We start from the raw sequence: 20,610 nt of genomic DNA, 5'->3' as shown, positions 1-20,610 counted from the left end.
AATTAGCTTAGATGCCTAAAACTTTCCCACAGTACTATATTTTATATATATATATATATATATATTTATATATATATATATATATATATATATATATATATATATATATATATATATATATATATATATATACACACACACACATATACATACACACACACCTATATCTATATAGACAGATGTGCATGTATGTACGTACAACCCCAATTTCTGTGAAGTGGGACGTTGTGTAAAACAAACAAAAACAGAATTTTATAAATAAATTTGCAAATTCTTTTCAACCCATATTCAACTGAACACACTACAAAGACGAGATATTTAATGATCAAACGGATAATTGATTGTTTTTTGCAAATATTCACTCATTTTGAATTTGATTTCATTCTGTTTTTATTTGTTTTACACAACGTGCCAACTGCCTGGGCACTGGGGTTGTATGTTGAAATTGTTGCTGTGGAAAGAAAAACCTTGTAACACCATTTTTATCATTTTCCAGTTATTGACCGTTTGAAAACGACTGTTGTCCTTTATACTGTGTGTAAATTTCATGAAGGATGGACCAAAACAAACGGCCCAAAATGACTTAGAAAAGCTCCGGCTCCATAAACTTCCATTAAAAGTAAAGTCGTTTTCTCCTTCTCCTGTAAACTTAGCATTTTGGAGATACGAGGCTTTCCTCCAACAACACCTATATCACTTATATATATATATATATATATACATATATATGGAGACCTTTACATACAGCTATAATGACCCAGCTTCATAAAAAGTAGGTCAGCAAACAAACAAATAAATAAAATAAACATTTTTAAAATGAGCAGCTCGACTCGGGCGGCTGTACTCACCTCCAGGCTGCGCGAACACGGAGGGATGAGGAGCCATCGGCCGCATGGGCTGCATTCCAGAGAAGAGAGCAGGAGGAAGAGGGAAGGAGCCCAAAGACGTCTGGCACAGAGCCAAACGGCACATTAGTAAATAATATGACAGAAAATGAGACGCACACGACTAAATCTGCACACATCAAGCGTTGCGTACATCCTGTACACTCAGCGACGCTCTACTTAAAGGGGAACTTCACCTGGTTTTCAAAATTCAAACATACTTAAGCGGTTAAGATGTAAACAGAGTCAGGTTGTGCGCGAGATGCCTCGAGTGGTTTTTCTAATTCCACGTGTCCATTTTAGGAGTTATTACATTTTGCTCATTAGCAGTAGAAATGATTTCACCACAACTCCATTAAATGACTTCATGTTAAAAAATTATTAAAAAAAAAAAAATACACTGAATACACAGAAGACCCATTTTCTCATAGCAGTAGTTTAACTGAGATTAGAGATCACTTAACTTATTTAGGCTTACAGTTAGCAGCATGCTAATTGGTGGAGCATAAGCTTCTATTCCTAGGAAGCTATATTAGCCTTTTTGCCAAACTACCACTTTAAAATTTGACCTCTTAGCACATTGTGTGAGCTTACTTCACTGAATATTACTACAGGGTGATCCAGAAAGATCCATACGATTATAAAAAGTGACATTTACAGCCGTGAGGCGCCGAGGAACCAATCACACTCCAACTGTAAGAGGGGGTCATAGAGTTTCTGACCGGCTCCTTCAGTCTGAGAGGAGCTGAGACCCCTGAGCAGAACGTTCTGCGTTCTCCACGTCAATCAGAGTGAATCCGTCAGAACTGAGCAGCGGGATTTTCATCAGCAGTGAAGCTCCAGCAGCTCAGAGTGTTCGGCGCTGGTTCCACAGCACTGGATGATCTCCGAAATCCCACTGAAAGAGCCGTGAGAGCAGCGACGCCCGACACGCTCAGTCCAGTCTGGGATGAGTTTGGCTCTGGTGTTGATGTCGTCCGTCCAGCTGGAGGAGGTTCAGACTGAGACCTTGTAGAACTACATAATAAACTTTATGCTCATTTACACCGTTTACAGCTCACTGCACTGATCTGTGACGAGTTTTAGTGAAATCTTTCTGAATCACCTTGCATAATCAATTCTACTCATCACTTAACAGATAGCGCTGACGCAGGGGAATTGTGATCCTGCTGCGCTGGTGCATTTCTAAACCACCAGTGTTCATTATTTCCGTCTCTGTGTGGGCGGAACTTAACAGAACCCTTGTATCTGTAAATGTACTTGGCTAATAATTGTGTTTCCAATCATCTGGACACCTTCAGAAATATCCACGCGAACACGTTCCCATGATGTCACAGCCGATGATATAAATATCCCTGGCCGAGCATCAGGAACGTCTCCCCGTGTAAAGCAGAGCGCACAGGTTTTTCCTACTGACTCACGCAGCACGTATAATAACCTCAGTGCAGAGAGAGGGAGAGTTACCAGGCGCTGAAGGGCGAAGAGAGCCGCTTTCTCTTTGGCTTCGCATTCAGACTGGCACTGAGGGCCGTGCACAAGGAGGCCGTTGGACAGCTTCACCTGACACACCATCAGACCCTGCAGCAGACAGAGGATCACACTGTAAAGCAGGACTCTAGCAAATCTTCATTTACACTCACTGTCCACTTTATCAGCTCCACTGACTGTATAGCTGCACTCTGTAGTTCTACAGTTACAGACTGTAGTCCATCTGTTTCTCTGATACTCTGTTACCCTGTTCTTCAGTGGTCAGGACCCCCATGGACCCTCACAGAGCAGGTTAGTGTGTGTTGTGCTGGTGCGAGTGGATCAGACACAGAGGTGCTGCTAGAGTTTTTAAACACCTCAGTCTTGCTGCTGGACTGAGAACCAAAAATATCCAGCCAGCAGCGTCCTGTGGGCAGCGTCCTGTGGGCAGCGTCCTGTGACCACTGATGAAGGACTAGAGGATGACCAACACAACCTGTGCAGCAGCAGATAAGCTGTGGTCTCTGACTTTACATCTACAAGGTGGACCGACAAGATAGGAGTGTCCAATAGAGTGGACAGTGAGTGGACACAGTGTTTAAAAACTCCAGGTAGGAGTGTCTGATCCACTCAGACCAGCACAACACACACTAACACACCGCCACCACGTCAGTGTCACTGCAGTGCTGAGAATGACCCACCACCCAAACTAAAATTTAACAAACGAACCCAAGATAAACAAGTCAGTAAGCCGAGAGTACACTTGGGGTTAAGGGGGTGAAACTGGATTAAATCGGATTTTGTCGCTTTGAGTGAACAGGAGGCTTTGTAATGCGGGAACATCAGCGGGGGCGTGTGGGACGGTGGTCTCTATTGTCTTGGTTTGTTATGACCTGGAACATTAATAGTGCTTTGGACAGATTTATGAAATTTGAGACGTTCTGACGGGGCACGCTGACCTGTCTGTTGCGGAGGAAGGTGAACTCCGGGGGACCCATGTTCAGCCCCGCGCAGACGCGACCCAGGTCACCGGCCATGCTGGGCAGCAGCGGCGGCTGTACGGCGAGTGGGGGGCCGGGGGCTTCGCCCTGGGGGGTGTTTATCCTTGCAGCTGTGGTGAAGAAAAAAAAGATATATATATTTATTTACTGCTTTAACATCCATAAGACATGACAGGACAAATGCATACAACACACACATGCTGGGGGGCTGCAGGCGGGGGGCGAAAAGCCCAGAAACGTAGTTATTTTACATTTGGAGAGACGGCTAAATAAAAACGGTACCTTTTTAGAAATGTTATTAAACATCATTCATATAAAATGAATGTCAAATAATCCCAAATCACAGGCATCTCCCTCTCACTTAACGAGGAGGGGAGAGCAAGGAGGAGGTGAAGCAAAGGAGCAAAAGAGGCGGGTGGGACAATCGCGAGTTCGATCCCTGGTGATGCCACAGCCCCCCCTAACCCCCCCCCCCCCCAATCACTCAGCACGATGTTAGTCAGCTGAGGCCTCTGTTAACAGATCTGGCGGTCGCTGCTTTCTTCCGAGTGCGTTCGTCTGTCCAGTGGCGTGAGCGGCAGTTTGAAAAGAAGCGGCGGCTGGTTTCACAGGTCTCGGGGGAAGCCTGTGCTGCCTTCACCCTCCTAGCACTGGTAGTATCGTGTGATTGGGGGAGACCTAACCGGCGGGTGGAACTGTAAACGACTAAATTGGGGAGACAATTGGGTAGAAATCCACTAAATAAATAAATAAAACTAAAGCAGATGGTTCTGGTCCTAAGATCCGATGGGCTGAGCTGCGTTCGAAGCCGCTCAGAAAGCTTAGAGTCTAAAATGACTGTTTAGACCCAGTATTTCGATTCTGAAACAGTGCACTATGTAGGGAGCAGGGAGCCGTTTGAGACTCAGCCCCTGTGCAAGAAGAGAGGCGGCGCTGGACTGGTGGCCAAATAAGACTCACGGTGGTAATTTGGTGACCAAAAAGTGCTAAGAAAGCGAAAGCTTCTGCGTTAAACAGCGCTGCGTTATTGTATGTTCACTCTTATAAAAAAGTTCATGAAATGACTGCAATACACAGAGATGGGCGACCGAACGTTCCTCTCCTCATTCAACGATCCACTGTGGCTTGGTAACAATTCCACACTTTACCAACTTTTTTATTATTATTTTCTGAAAAATGGTAATAAATCAGATTTCATGTAGGCTGGTATTTTATTAAAATCGTAAGTGACCAGAGGCTGCGCGTTAGTGATTTTATCATAGGGAAGAGGGTGTTACTCCGCTATGCATCGTGCCCAAGAACACCCAACCTGTCTCTCGTGGCTTTAATGTGACGCTCTAACATGTTTAGAGGGCAGCGTGAGGAACGTTTGTTTAATATATTTTTTGTTTACGTTTTCTCAAGAAATGTAGCTTTGCTGGACCACACACACACACACACGAGTCCGCGTAACGGTAGACATGTGACCGAGCACACACAGCTGGGATGCCGCGCTCAGATTCCTAATCAGTTCATTTGACCGCTTTAATAACTCTTCTTCTTCTTCTTCTTCTTTCGGCTGCTCCACAGCGGATCATCTGCCTCCATCTCGCCCTATCCACTGCCTCCTCTACTTTCACACCAACCATCTCCATGTCCACCTTCACTACATCCATAAACCTTCTCTGAGGTCTACCTCTTCTCCTTCTACCCGGCAGCTCCATCTCCAACATTCTTTGCCCAGTATATCCACTATTCCTCCTCAACACATGTCCAAACCATCTCAACCTGGCCTCTCTGGCTGTATCTCCAAACTGCTCCACCTTCACCGTCCCTCTGATCTGCTCATTTCTAATCTTGTCCATCCTGGTCACTCCCAATGAAAATCTCAGCATCTTCATCTCCGCCACCTCCAGCTCAGCCTCCTGTCTTTTAGACAGAGCCACAGTCTCCAAGCCGTCCATCACAGCAGGACGCACTGCTGTCTCGTAAACCTTCCCTTTCACTCTTGCTGCTATCCTTCTGTCACACATCAGCCCTGACAGCCCTCCACCCACTCCATCCTGCCTGCACCCTCTTCTTCACCTCTTTTCCACACTGTCCATTGCTCTGGATGGTTGACCCAAGATATTTGAAGTCATCCACCTTTACAACCTCTACTCCTTGCATCTTCACCTTTCCACCTGCCTCCCTCTCATTCACACACATGTATTCCGTCTTGTCTCTACTGACCTTCATTCCTCTCCTCTCCAGTGCAAACCTCCACCTCTCCAGATTCTCTTCCACCTGCTCTCTACTCTCACCACAGACCGCTTTAATAACTGCATATGATTATCAAAAAGACAACTAAAAATTGATATCTGCAATAATAAAGACAATTAATGCTCATCTAAAATGTCATAATCATAACACCCCTAGCAGCATCACGCGGAGGCGCTCAGCGATTCAATACAGACAGATAGATAAAACTTTACTGATCCCAAAGGGAAACTGCAGTGTTACAGTAGCAAAACATAATTGCATATAAACTTGTTGGAAGAAAACCTCGCATCTCCAAAATGGTCACTTTACAGGAAAAGTAAATAACCTACTTTACTTTGAATGTAAATCAATGGAACCAGACGTCTTCCCCAAGTCATTTTGGGCCGTTTCTTTTGGTCGGGTCATCATGAAATTTACAGACAATGTAAAGAACAACAGGCCTTTAAAAACTGAAAAACTACAAAAATGGAGATACGAGGCAGCGATATATAAGTGTATGTGCAATTATGTCTCTCTCTCATTCTGTTAACTTAAAGCTGAATGGAGCCACAGAAAGCCAGGGTAGATGACAACCAGGGTTGGCCTGGAAGCTGATCGAGGCCAGTGATTTCTGGGGGACCACCGTTCACTTGTTTGGTGAGGACCTGAGTACAGGTGAAGTGTTCACACCTTTCAGAACAGACTGGACTGGAAAAAGAAAAAAGTCCACACCAAACAAGGCAGGTGTGAAAGCGTTCCCATGACTGCACAATACGAATGATTGTGAAGCACGTTAGTATGACTTTTCCATACCCAGTTTTTTAGAGGATCGTCTCCTACCCTGCTGCTGAATGCCGGAGTAGGTGGAATTCAGCGCTGCGTTGAGAGGGGCGGAGTCAAGGGCGGGGCCAGCAGTTCCTGAACCGTCAATCTTCAGCATCTCCTTCAGCATCAGGGTTCCCCTCTGCTCAGAATAACACAAACAGGAAAGGGAAAACACCAAAACTCACAATTAAACAGCGACATGACTTCAGTTAGCAACCGTTCATTAACCTGAAGGTCACAGGCTTGAGGTGATTGATCTCTCGGACTCCGTGGCATCACTAGGTAACGAACGCTTAAACAGGTGATTCACTAAGGAGCTCCTCGATTTCTTTAACTGTACAAACAAAACAAGGATTCCTCCCTCACTTCACATTAATGCCTTCATCTTCTCTCCCATCGATCACTGTAACTCACTTTTCTATGGCCTTGCAGTTAAACTAATCAATCATCTTCAGTCCAGAACTCAGCAGCCAGGGTTCTGACCTCCACCAAGCGCTCAGCTCAGACCTCTCCTGTTCTTCAGCAGCTGCATTGGCTTCCTATTCGTTCTAGGATCAAGTACAAACTCCTTCTTCTTACCTTCAAGGCTTTACGTGGTCCGGCTCCGACACTCCTTTCTGATCCCGTTTCTCTACTGTCCCTGTCGTGCTCTCCGATCTTCTAGTGCTGGACTCCTCACAGTTCCCTCTAGACTTTCTACTATGGGTGGCAGATCTTGCAGTGCTGCTGCCCCAAACTCTGGAATTCTCTACCTTCCACTCTTCGGAATTGCTCTTCTCCGTCTTCCTTCAAACCCCTGATAAAAACCTTCTCCTTTTCCTCTCTGTAGTCTTATTTTTTTTATGATGTAAAGTCCTTAGGTTTGTGAAAGGCACTATTTAACTGCAATTAACAGAAATGCACTTAACAACCTGATCATAATCAGATTCATAACCTGATCATAATCAGATTCATAACCTGATCATAATCAGATTCCCAAAGTTATCTGATTATTTACTGGTCGTGTAACCAGCTCACTCTGATTTCTCTGACTAGGATTAAGAGGCTAGATTTGAGCTCAGTAATGGGGTTTTTCAGTTCGTGTAAACTCACTCTGATTTCTTTCTTCTGCGCATGCGTGAAAACAGAGCGCTGTCCCGGAAACAACGAGCAGCGTTTAACACAGCACAACACTTCCGGACAGACGCTGAGACCGAATACGTGCTCAATGAAATGAAGGCATTGATTGTTCTTCATCTTCTCGATAATAAACGCTCAGATTTTCAGGTAAAGTGACTCAATATTAAAAACAAAACAAAAAAACTGCAGCAGGAACTTTGAGTTTCATCTAATCAAATCTGATTTTCTGCAGTTATTGGATTATTAAAGGTTATAAATACAATATTCTAAGCACTAATATAGAACCAAAGAACTATTTTCTATATTAAATGTATGTACGTGAATGAAGCCACTCCACTTGTGTGTGTAACCTGAACTTCCCTGCTTTTGTTTTCACTCTGAAAACGTCGCCCCCTCCCCTTGTTTTGCTTTGCCCTCCCCAAACTGTGACCGCCACACAGTGTTGCACGTGCACCATTTAAGGCAGAATGGGAGTACTCGAACAAGCTGAGGCGCCTGATTGTAGTCTTAACGGCAGCATCTTTTAAGGTGGACCGTGAAAATTTGAACAAGAATCTGGCAAAAAGAAGCGCCTTCAGCTTCATTTAGAGTTGAAAGGCATGAAAACGGATGAGGAGGTCGCTCCTGCTGCACAGGTGGGTAATGAACTTATTTTTGCTGTTTCACAGAATCAATCAGGTCAGTACTGTTTTGTCCCATTGCAAATGTTTGTGATAACAGCTGGTCAGCTTCACAGCAGCAACTGTAGCAACAGTTTGACAACCCATAACCCAGCTAACGTCGGCTACATTGCTGCGTTATTTCATGGTATTTCTCTGTACAACATTGTGAACAGTTTATGGTCACGACCACCTAAAAAAACCCATTGCTGTCTTCAGCAATGCGCATCCATGAACTTGCGGGGTGGCACTTCTAAAGCAGCACTAAAGGCAGGGGAGTATCAGGACATCAACAATCGCTCTCCAGAACTGCACAGCGCGCCCCTATAAGCGCATGTAAATAAACTCAGCGATGGTTCAGAAGATCGAGTGAGAACACTGTGCCCACCTGCGCAAAGGACTGAGGAGAGAGCGGCTCGGCTGTCTGCTCTCTGGGCTCCTTCTGGGCAGGTTCAGGTTCCTTAGAGATCTTCAGACTCGCCATCAGCTCCTCAAACTCCGTACTGACCTGAAACGAGGACATTTCACTGTTATGTCTAGTTCAGAACCTGTTCACCTCTTCTTGATATATGGACAGTACATTTGTGCATTTATTACCATTATTTATTACCAAAGTGATACTTTTTTAATCCCACAAACGGGGAAATTTCACCTCCATTGTTAACCCATCCGTAAAGTGAAACACCACATACACACTAATAAACACGCACACTAGGGGGCAGTGAGCACACTTGCCCGGAGTGGTGGGCAGCCCTATCCACGGCGCCCGGGGAGCAGTTGGGGGTTAGGTGTCTTGCTCAAGGACACCTCAGTCATGTGCTGTCGGCTCTGGGGATCGAACCGGCGACCTTCCGGTCACGAGGCTGGTTCCCTGACCTCCAGCCCACGACTGCCCCATTTATTACTGTTTATTGATTAATAATCAACTGTAATCCTGAATATAAACAACAGCGACTGCCCAAACGTTTATGAAAAGCAGGCAGTGTTTATGAAGTGTGTAAAATATATGAGAGTAATAGCTTTTATGATCATGACTGACATGAAAAGACATGAAAATCATGTCTAAATCTGCATCATCGTCCCAGCTCAGATAGAAATACCTGGTTTGAAGGCTTTTGTGTCAAAATAGCGTTTAGATCTTCACTCCTCTTCAGCAGTCTAATGCTGCCACCTGGACCCTGAGAAATAACACCACTATTATTTCATATCTAAAGCCACAGTTAAAAAATAGCATCAAACATCTTTTATCTTGCTCAATAACATGACTGCGCACTACGACCCGCTGAGATCACCTCAAATGTAACATGAACCTGTTAGTTATGCATGTGTGTTATTATATTGCCTTCTGCACGTGAAGCATTTACCCTCAAGTCTTTACTCTGTGTGTTCAGGTAAATATGTAAGGATATGTGCAGTGTGTGTTACTGTGTGTCTATGATGCATCAATGATTTCCTGCTACTGTATCACCTAAATTTCCCCTCATCCATCCATCCATCCCTCCCTCGCTTCCATGGGTCCATCTATATTCGTTTGTTTTAGAGATGGGACCGATCCGATCCTATAACGATATTGGGTCCGATATTGACGTCATTTGCTCGTCAGATACTGGACGCAGACGCCAATTCCAGTCTGCAGTTCGTGCAGGACCATGAACTGTAAGATCACAGCGTAACGTGAGCCACGTCACCGACCCAGATTCCACTCCACATCTTACCACGAACACGTGGCAACCTCAGTCTATAACTGAGTGAGCAAATAACATGAGTTGCTGGTCTGACAGACACAGTGTTGAGATATTTTAGTGTGGAAACACCAAAAAGCAGCACAGCTACTCGTAATGTGTGTAAAGCCAGTGTGCCGAGACGTGGAAGTACAGCGGGGTCTCACAACACATCCCTGTCCCACCTGCCGAGGTTTCACCTGAAAGAATACCAGTTAATGGTAATTAATGGTAACAGACAGGAAGACGCCTCTCACTGATGCTCTCCAGAAACGAGATGAACTTCCAGCACACAGGGAAAAGGCTGAAGGGATCACAGAGAAGTTGCTGAACTTCATTATACTTGACAACCAATTGATGACTGTAGTGGAAAATTACTGAGTAACTGAGTAAATGTAATTGGTTTCTGTACTTTAGTATTTTTGGTGTATCTGTACTGAAGTTTCTCCGTTCTGGGGACTTTTTCCTTTCACTCCACTACATTTCAGAGTCTAATATCCGACTTTTTCCTCCTACATTTTGAGAAATCTGTCGTTCCTTTTGGTTTCTGTGTGTATAAAAACGTAACATGTCAAAACGAAAGAAGCGCAAAGCCAGAGCACCAATCAGGGCCCAGCGGTCACTTTGTTTAGAGCTGGTTTTGACCTGTTGGTCATACCGACCCAGTGCAGCACGCGGTTCAACGTCAGCGCAGCAGCGTAAAACTTTGGGAGAGTCTGTTCAACATAAATGATGAACTAACCTAACTTTGTGTAAAAAGAGCTCAATATAGAAATATGTCCACATATGCAGTCGAGACTGACGCGGCTTTTTTCTGAATTTCTACAAACACCATTTCATTTTATAGTAAATGAGTTTGGGCTGGTTTGTGTTTATGAACAGACGCCTACAGATCAACATAGTAAAGGAGCTCATCTGTGATCCTGAGTTTAAAGCCAGTTTTTATTCAACTTAAACTTGGAACTAAGTTGTAAATAAATCTGAAACTGAAACTTTGCTTGTGTGTAAAAAGTGATTTCAGAGCCACTCGGTTCTCCCTGATGGAAACCGTTTACCTTCAGTGTTTTGTGCTTCTGATCATTTTAATAGACGTCAGCGTCACTAATTAATGACGTTCTATTAAAAGACTGGTTTACCAAGAGAGACGCTGGAGGACTTTCACCTGAAATGAGTTCATGAAGCCAGTCTGGTTATAAAAATGATAACAGGACATCAGAGCCAGAATTCCTCTTTTAGTACTTTTGCTTTATACTTAAGTACATTTGAAGGGAAATACTTTAGTACTTTTACTCAAGTGGAGGTCTAAAGGGAGGAACTTCTACTTTTACTGGAGGAATATTTTACCCTGGGGGTCTCGACTTTAACTCAGTACATGGTTTGTTTTCTTCGTCCACCTCTGCTGATTTCACAATCAGTTGGAGCTCTTGGAGCCCAGGAATGATCTCCCATCCAGATCATACACTTCAGAGATTCAGGGATGGCTGTACCCGAAATACTAAAGCCGTGAGCTTCACAGCTGATATCTGGAGCTCAGATGTGAGTCCAGTGTCTCTCATAAGCCTCCTTAGGAAAATGTGCAGGGGTCAGCTGTGGCCTCCGTTACAGGCATGCTTAGTGACCGGAAGATTAAACATCCCAAACGCAAGTTTAAACACAATATCAACAACAATAACGATAATATTACAGTAAAAAAAGAGCTCTTGAATCTGAATCAGCAGTTGTGCATCAGAATTGGACTGGAACTGAAAAACGAACCAGCCTGTCACTAATTTATTTTACATATTGCTATAAAAGGATCTCTACACAGGAGCTACAGACCCATAAGCAGCACCTAAAACTACTAAACCACGGCAGGAACTAAATCAGCTTATAGGTTTCTGAAGTCAAGTCAGGTTAACGGAGAAAGGAACCCCAGAAAGGAGCTTCCCCAAAAAAAGTCTTCTATTCTCAGCCCAGAGGCACTCGGGTCTGATCAGATCTCTCAACACTGACGGCACGACAATTTGGGAATTTTCGGAGCAAAAAGTGTCCGAATCCAAAAAGGTAAACATTATGTAAGCAGCTGAGTAGCCTAGCGCCTCCCTGATGCAGCAATACACGCGTGTCTGGACGCCTAACGTAAAAACTTTGTAACAGAGGAAAAACATGAAAAAAAATAAGGTAAAACTTGCTCAGGGTTTAAAAGTTAAGACTCCAGCGTGAGCGAGCTGATGGGCAAAGTACCCGTTATATTTATTTATTGTCTGTTTGTCTTTTCATTCTAGCAAAATGCGCCACAGAGCGCCACAGGAGGTCATTCTTACCTGTGGCCATCAAACTCTATAACTCCTCCCTCAGTGAGTGACTCACAGTGTGGATCATCTGCGCAAAACTCAATACCACACAGTTCATATGTGTAATAATAATAATTACCTGTGTAAAAACTCAGGGGTGCAGTAATTTGAACTGTCTTATACTAGATGTTTAAATCTAACTTAAATCTCATGTTCATATAGCAAATTTCTCTTTGTCTTTGTTTTAAATGATTAAAGTGTTTATTCTTTTACATAAATGGTTGCAACTGTAACAACTACAATTTCCCTCTGGGATCAGTAAAGGATTCTGATTTTTATTTTTATATGATATAAAATTGTTTTTATATATATATATATATATATATATATATATATATATATATATATATATATATATATATATATATATATATAAACAATTTTTATTATTATTAATGGAGAATCAATAATATGCCAGTAATAACCTCCTTTACTTTGATTTTGTCAGATTACACGAATGCCCCGATTCATGAGATACGAGAGCTCATTTGCCTTCTGTGACTTTCACTATTGTGAAGGTCAATATTAAAGTTAAGTGATACTTATTTAATCCCACAAACGGGGAAATTCCACCTCCACGCAGTGAAACACCACATACACACTAGTGAACACACACACACACACACACTAGGGGGCAGTGAGCACACTTGCCCGGAGCGGTGGGCAGCCCTATCCACGGCGCCCGGGGAGCAGTTGGGGGTTAGGGGTCTTGCTCAAGGACACCTCAGTCATGGGGGATCGAACCAGCAACCTTCCGGTCACAGGGCCAGTTCCCTGACCTCCAGCCCACGACTGTCCACTATGCTATGATTAAGGTATTTGAGGTGTTGCGTGGCCGCAGTGTGGTGTCGAGAGACGTCTGAGGGCAGTAAATATCAGGCAGTAGTAACTGGCTGTGTAATAAGCGCTGGGTTGAGTGGTGAAGTGTGTAACGTACAGGTTTGCCGTCAGGGTTTTGGCTCTGCTGCTGCCCTTCATTCTGCTTCTGCTGTCCAGCCGAGCCTTTAGCCTGTCACACACACACACACACACACACACACACACACACACACACACACACACACACACACACACACATCATTTCACATAAACTCACAAAGATTACATGAGAATAGATTCAACCGCCAGGCGCCTCCGGTGATGAACACGCTCCAATTTACATGAATACATACTGACTCAAAGCTTTAAGCCCATATGATGATGAATGAGTTATTATGGGATGTACAGTCTTTTTGAACGTTCATCCTTTGCATTTGTGCTGTGGTCACTCACCACTGTCCCTAGGAAAACTCATTTTTGTTGATTTTTAGTTTTCTGCACCGTTTGAACGCGGCGGCCGTCCTTCGCATCGTGTGAAAATGACTTGGAATAAAATATCTTCACACTGACTTACATTAAAATAAAAGAACGTTTTGCCCCAAACCTGGAAAGTTAATGTTTTGGATATCTTGGGACTGCAATGATATACGCTATCTTTCCAAAAGTATCCGGTCGTCTGGCTTCACACACATATGATCTTGAGTGACGTCCCGTTCTTAATCCATAGGGTTTAATATGATGTCGGCCCACCCTTTGCAGCTATAACAACTTCAGCTCTTCTGGGAAGGCTTTCCACAAGGGTTAGGAGTGTTTATGGGAATTTTTGGCCGTTCTTCCAGAAGCACATTTGTGAGGTCAGACACTGATGTTGGACGAGAAGGCCTGGCTCACAGTCTCCGCTCTAATTCATCCCAAAGGGGTTCTATGGGGTTGAGGTCAGGACTCTGTGCAGGCCAGTCAAGTTCTTCCACACCAAACTGGCTCATCCACGTCTTTATGGACCTGCTTTTTTTTGGAGATGGCCAAAGTGTTCTATACTTTTAATACAAGTTCAATGTACAGAGATTTCATTCCAAGCAATCTGAGAATCTCTTTTGGTACATTTGTCATACTTGAGCGTATAAATGTAACGTAGGCTTCCAGATAATTTGGGTGTGGAGCGGAGGAACGTCTACGGTTACTTACGTGGTTCTGCCAGTGGGCTGGTGGTTTCTGAGGGAGCCCTGAACTCTGCAGAGACTGCCAGACGTTACTGAAATCCTCCTCCTTACCAGAGCCCTGAAAACACACAGCATTACCTCACACTCGCCGTTACTATGTACAACAATCTGCAGCGCTGGGATCACTGCTCCATAGATCAGCCACTTTCAACAGCAGCCGTGAGATCAACGGGGAGAACGTTCCCGCTTTCTGATCTTCACAGATGAAAAACGCTGGTCTGATTTTTAACGCACTCAAACTTTCGCTCCGACGCCAAAACCTCATCCTGACTCACAGAAGCTGCGCGATCTGCGTTAAAGCGTTAAATGAGGGAACAAACCACAGGAGCAACACGGACTCTGACGGGAACGACGCTGTTAGTGTTCGTTTTCCAGCCTGTAAAACTCCGTGTGGAAAGCTTTGTCGCCCCCATCTGGCATAAATGGAAACTGTCCAAAGTCAAGCTGAGTTTATTCCTGTAAAATAATGTAATTTAAATAATAATGTATCAATAATAACTGTCCACATCCACTAAATTCACTATGAAGGTATTATTTTATATGCAGAGTCATAAACTCTGTTTACACTTATTCAGATATTCAATCCTCAGTTTTTCATTTTTTTATTGCTGTCAAAAAGCAAAACAAACATCCATCCATAAAACAGTTTGGCAAACATTCCTCCCTCTTATTTTTTACTACTATTATTATTCCTTTATTTTGTTAGGTTTTTCCCTAAATGTGACGCTTTTCTCATCGTGTTGAGTTTATCTTTGTAGCACTTTTTACCAACATGAATAAATTCTAAATAAAATATTAGAAATAAAATTTAATATGAATGAAAATTTCACACCTTGTAAAGAGCAACTAAAAAGTGGAGATGTGTTTGTTTTTAACATTTATATACATTTTATATACATATTTAGTATACACAGTTATTTGTTTATGAAATACACAAACATTCTTAAACAAAGTTATTAGTTAATAAAGTGGTTAATTCTCTGCCGCGCGTTACCTTGTGTGAGTGTTTCTGGCTGAGGGCTTTATGAGGAGAGTTTCTGTTTCCCTGAGTGTCGGACGCCCTGAGGGCCAAACTCTGCCGGCCATTCTGCTGTTTAAGAAGAGACACACACAAACTGAAATAGCAGCGATACACACACACACACACACACACACACACACACACAAATATATATGTACACACACACACACAAATATATATGCATGCATACACACACACACACACTGGTCATATATGTATGTGTGTGTGACCAAACATATATACACACTGTAGTATTAAAACAGGGTGATTAATAAATGGTAATAAATGGTAATAAATGGTAATAAAACTGCTGTTTAATCAATGAGAAAAACCACTGACAGCTCCCCCTTCTGGATGTTTGCTGACAATCAATTAACTCCCTATAGCAGTGGCGTCAAACTCATCTATGTAACGTCCAGTGTTAAGTTTGCTGGACCAAGCTCAGCTTAACAGGCCATTAACTCATCAGCAACTCCTCATATGTACATAAGCACTGGGGTTAGCGGGACAGTCGCTCGAGGTACCTGTGCAGGTATGAAAGGTGAGCGGGGAGAGTGATTTAGGCCGTCCAGCTGGCTCCTGTGGGTGCGCTGAGTGGAGGTGGGTTGGGGTTTGACGATGGCAGTGAGTTTGTGGGAGCTCTGCTCCTGACGGCTTCCATGGCTCAGGTTTATTAAGGCACACGGGGGCAGCCTGTAGCCCCGCCCTGGAGAGCACCTACACACGGACACACACACACACAAATTATACTAATACAGTACTTATAAACTGTGGAATGAGTCAATATTGAAGGCAAGGCAAGTTTATTTATACAGCATCTTTCATTCAGCGTGCTGACCGACCATTGAGCATGCTGACCGACCATTCAGCGTGCTGACCGACCATTCAGCGTGCTGACCGACCATTCACTAATCTTTGTGAATGAGAGAATGAAAAGGATGCAGGCACATAGAAACTAAAAACATGAATAAAATAACAGATTTAAAAATAATTTCTAAATTAAATCAGAAATCAAATGAATAATTACGGCAGTAATAAAGTGACGTTTAGCACCTGCTTTGCTGATTTCTTTACAGGTGTGGAGCAAAAGTCAGGTGAGTATGAGCGGTCCAGACCACCTCCCTGTTTCTACACTCACTGTCCACTTTATCAGCTCCACTGACCGTATAGCTGCACTCTGTAGTTCTACAGTTACAGACTGTAGTCCATCTGTTTCTCTGATACTCTGTTACCCTGTTCTTCAGTGGTCAGGACCCCCATGGACCCTCACAGAGCAGGTACTGTTTGGGTGGTGGGTCATTCTCAGCACTGCAGTAACACTGACGTGGTGGTGGTGTGTTAGTGTGTGTTGTGCTGGTCTGAGTGGATCAGACACAGCAGCGCTGCTGGAGTTTTTAAAATACTGCGTACACTCACTGTCCACTGACCACCCAAATAGTACCTGCTCAGTGGGGGTCCATGGGGGTCTTGACCACTGAAGAACAAGGTAAATTGGGGAGGTGCTCATAATGTTATGCCTGATCGGTGTATACACACACACACCCACACACACCCACACACACCCACACACACCCACCCACACACACCCACACACACCCACACACACCCACACACACCCACACACACCCACACACACCCACACACACCCACACACACCCCTCTTTATATCCTCATGAGATGCTCCTGATTAAGTGCATTGTGTATATGCTGTACCTGAGAGTGAGTCCTCCTGCAAACTCCTCATCAAACAGAACTTCATACAGCACTTCTGCATCTCGCTCAGCTGAGAACACAACGACAGACAACATCAGCGTTGGAGGTATAAAGACGCACAACGGCATTAATGTGTGTGCAGCGTTCCCCTTTCTTATAATCCCGCAGAACCAGAGGATCTAAACGAGATGCTGAATTTGTGAGTTTGTGTTATGCGGTAATTTTTGGAAAAAGCTATAAAACATCTAGAAAATGATCCAATATATTATTAAATGATCCGTTCCCATTCCCAGTCCCAGGTCCTGCAAGAACCCAGAAACTGATGCAGAGTACGTTTTCAGGTATTTAGACACAGAAAGTTTAATCACAGAATTTTTCAGTTCTTATAGAAATTGTTTTTCTGCAGACTGAAATATAAAAATTGGGTTATTTTACTGAAATATTAGAATTTGGTTATTTTACTGAAATATTAAAATTTGGTTATTTTACTGAAATATTAAAATTTGGTTATTTTACTGAAATATTAAAATTTGGTTATTTTACTGAAATATTGGAATTTGGTTATTTTACTGAAATATAAAATTTTGGTTATTTTACTGAAATATTAGAATTTGGTTATTTTACTGAAATATGGTGTATATACAGTAACAAAAGTCACAAATTAAAGCAGGCGGTTTCATCTCTGTCATTTTATAGAGCAATAAAACCAGCTAGAGCTCCCCCTAATGGCAGACTTTAGCCATCAGCTTTATATTATTCAAGCAGATTTTTTTTAACAGTCTAAAAAAGTATTTAGTATCGGTTTAAGGAACTAATAGAATTTAATCTTACACATTTCTACAAGAATTGATTCAAGTTGTTCTTTAGTGCTCAGTATGAACTCTAACACTACTCTGTATGCGTCTGATGACATCACATCCACATCTCTGCTGGCTTTGAGGGCTTTGACCCCCCCGTGTTTGTGACCGTCGTACCTCCTTTGATGCCGATTATCGTCCCTCTGAGGCCGAGCGGAACAGAGAAACTCTCTCGGACGTTGACGACTCGGTCAAACAGGTGGTACTCGGCGTCCGGGTCAGGAACGACACCGTGCTGCTGCTCCAACGGCTGCAAGCACAGAAAGATACACACATGCAATGATCTCAATATCAGCCACACACTGTAAAGCAAAGAGGGCACAACTTCATCCATAACAGCTCCAAGACACGTCGACCAACAGACCAGGCTCTGAAATCTGATCCAATCGATCTAAACTGTTAATGAATACACAGAAATGTGACCAAATGAATTCTATATAAACGCCATGTTAATAAAATGCACTGAACACAATCACAGTCTAGTCACAACATAAATAACAATAACACTTTTCAATATTTTCGTTTTCCTCTTTTATTCAGCTTTACGGCTTCATTTAAACACACTGGGACACACTAAGGCACATTTTAACATATTATAATCTGTGGCCGTCATGTCCAACAGCACTGCTTATACAGTACTGCTTTGTTTTAATGTCCAGTGGTCATTTGATTACTTAGACATTCCTCAGTAACATGCTTACCCTGAACAGCAGGTGAGGCTTCACGGTGACTCTGACTTTCTTACTGCTCTTCTTTGCCTGTTAGTCAAGAGGTGAGTATAGATATAAATTAGAAATGGAATTAGATTGGAATATACCGTTAATGTCCCACCAAAGCAGGAGAACAATCTTAATCATATATAAAATAGCGGCTGGTGTGTTTTAAGGGCCCATTTTCTGAATTTTTCCTGTTATTTTTCCCCTGATGTCCATGTACAACATGTGTGGTCTTACATGACAAAACCAGCCATAAATCATTTTCCCAGACCGCTTTCAGGTCAGTTTAGCACCCGGACTCTTAATATGGAGCAGTGCTGCTGTAATACAGTCAGAATGTGGTTTGACATCGTCCGGCTGAAATAATCAAGGCCTTCCCTGAAAAAGACGTCGTCTGGACGGCAGCAGATGTTGATAAAACATGTTTATATCATTCAGCTTTAATGGCGCCTTCACAGATGAGCAGGTCACCCAGGCCATGAGCACTAATGCCCCCCTAAACCATCATGAATACTGGCTTTAGAACTAAGCACTGATAACAAGCTGAGTGGTCTTCAGCCTGGAGGACACAGTGTCCATGATTTCCTAAAGAATTTCAGATGTTGATTCGTCGGCCCACAGGACACTTTTCCACTTCCCCTCAGTCCATTTTAAATGAGCTCAGGCCCAGAGAAGGTGGCAGCGTTTCTGGATCCTGTTTATATTTGGGTTCTTCTTTGTGTTTTAGAGTTTAACAGCGTTTGTGGATGCAGTGATGAACTGTGTTCACAGTCAGTGGTTTTCAGAAGTGTTTCTGAGCCCATGCAGTGATTTCACTACAGAACCATGTCTGTTTTTAATGCAGTGCTGCCTGAGGGCCCAAAGATCACGGCCAGCAGATACTGGTGTTCAGCCTCGTCCCTCACAGACAGAGATTTCTCCAGATTCTCTGAGTCTTTAATGATATTCTGCAGCGTAGACGATGGAAAGCAGAAGCTCTTTGCAGTTTTATGTTGAGAAACGTTCTTCTTGAGTTGTTGCTCTATTTGATGGTCCAGTCTTTCACAGAGTGGTGACCCCTCCTCCTCTTTACTTCTGAAAGACTCTCTGAGATGCTCTTTATACCCAGTCATGTTACTGACCTGCTGCCAATCAACCACCAGGTGTTTTTTTTAAGCATTACACAACTTTGCCAGCATTTTGCTGCCCTGTCCCAACTTTTTTGGAACATGTTACTGGCATCAAATTCAAAATGGGCAAATACTAAAAAAAAAATTAAATAAATCTCAGTTTAACATTTGATTTGTTGTCTTTGTACTCTTTTCTATTAAATATAGGGTTTAAATGATCTGCACACCACTGCATATTGATTTTGTTTACATTTTGCACAGCATCCCAACATTTGTACAAATGGGCTTATATTCTGTGTAATATTTGGCTTGTCTGTATTTCAACAACGAGACGTTTGGCATCCGTGGCTCCCAAAAAAGTCAGTGTCTGGTTTATTGCACCGCTGTGGTCGGCAGAAGTTAGGACTCCTGACGGACTGCAGAACGCAGCCGCTTGCAGTGGCAGAACTTTCCATCTCAGCTTTATTAAAAACAATGGAATATCCCGTTTGCCGTTGCCCGTCTGCCCGTGAACACAGCATAAGACTGACATATGTAAATGAGCTCCATTCTCATTGGCAGAGATGAGATGAATGTCTGGTTTACCACCACTTGGGCCCTCTAAACACTGCTGTGTAAGCGAGTCAGAATCCTCACCTTGCATCTCTCCAACTCTTCCTCGATCTTCTCCACGATGCCTGCATCCAGGATCTGCAGGTCACATGACGCTCTGGAGGAGGAGCTGACGGGATGAGTTTTCAGCCAGGTCTGAATCTCCTGAACCTTCTCCGCTCTGAGGAGAAAACATTACAATTATTTAAATTCTATATTATCTTAGTAGAATAAACACAGTGACACTTAAAGAGACAGTTCACTAAAAACCTAATAACCCAGTTTTCTGCTACACTTTAAAGAACCCATATCCTACATTTCCTCCTGAAGTCCAC

General features: G+C 43.2%; 1 protein-coding gene across 4 annotated transcripts in view; it reads right to left on the bottom strand.

Annotated features, from left to right (window-relative positions):
* The window catches only part of xrn1 (5'-3' exoribonuclease 1), a 64,887-nt gene that overhangs the window by 6,156 nt on the left and 38,121 nt on the right, over nucleotides 1-20,610 (bottom strand). For 2 of the 4 annotated variants that reach the window (XM_037530964.1, XM_037530965.1), the window contains exons 26-39: nucleotides 20,321-20,456; nucleotides 18,561-18,617; nucleotides 17,977-18,109; nucleotides 17,003-17,072; nucleotides 15,814-16,006; nucleotides 15,263-15,358; nucleotides 14,234-14,326; nucleotides 13,167-13,238; nucleotides 9,276-9,353; nucleotides 8,564-8,683; nucleotides 6,386-6,536; nucleotides 3,311-3,462; nucleotides 2,349-2,462; nucleotides 849-948 (exon numbers count right to left, since the gene is read on the bottom strand). In XM_037530964.1, coding sequence (XP_037386861.1) covers nucleotides 849-948; nucleotides 2,349-2,462; nucleotides 3,311-3,462; nucleotides 6,386-6,536; nucleotides 8,564-8,683; nucleotides 9,276-9,353; nucleotides 13,167-13,238; nucleotides 14,234-14,326; nucleotides 15,263-15,358; nucleotides 15,814-16,006; nucleotides 17,003-17,072; nucleotides 17,977-18,109; nucleotides 18,561-18,617; nucleotides 20,321-20,456 — 1,565 coding nt within the window. The remainder of the gene's footprint in view (nucleotides 1-848; nucleotides 949-2,348; nucleotides 2,463-3,310; nucleotides 3,463-6,385; nucleotides 6,537-8,563; nucleotides 8,684-9,275; nucleotides 9,354-13,166; nucleotides 13,239-14,233; nucleotides 14,327-15,262; nucleotides 15,359-15,813; nucleotides 16,007-17,002; nucleotides 17,073-17,976; nucleotides 18,110-18,560; nucleotides 18,618-20,320; nucleotides 20,457-20,610) is intronic. The other 2 variants (XM_037530966.1, XM_037530967.1) reach the window with 2 other exon arrangements.

The sequence above is a fragment of the Pygocentrus nattereri genome, chromosome 19 (genome assembly GCF_015220715.1).
Source record: "Pygocentrus nattereri isolate fPygNat1 chromosome 19, fPygNat1.pri, whole genome shotgun sequence".
Lineage (NCBI taxonomy): Eukaryota > Metazoa > Chordata > Actinopteri > Characiformes > Serrasalmidae > Pygocentrus > Pygocentrus nattereri.
This window is presented reverse-complemented; position numbering and strand designations above follow the sequence as displayed.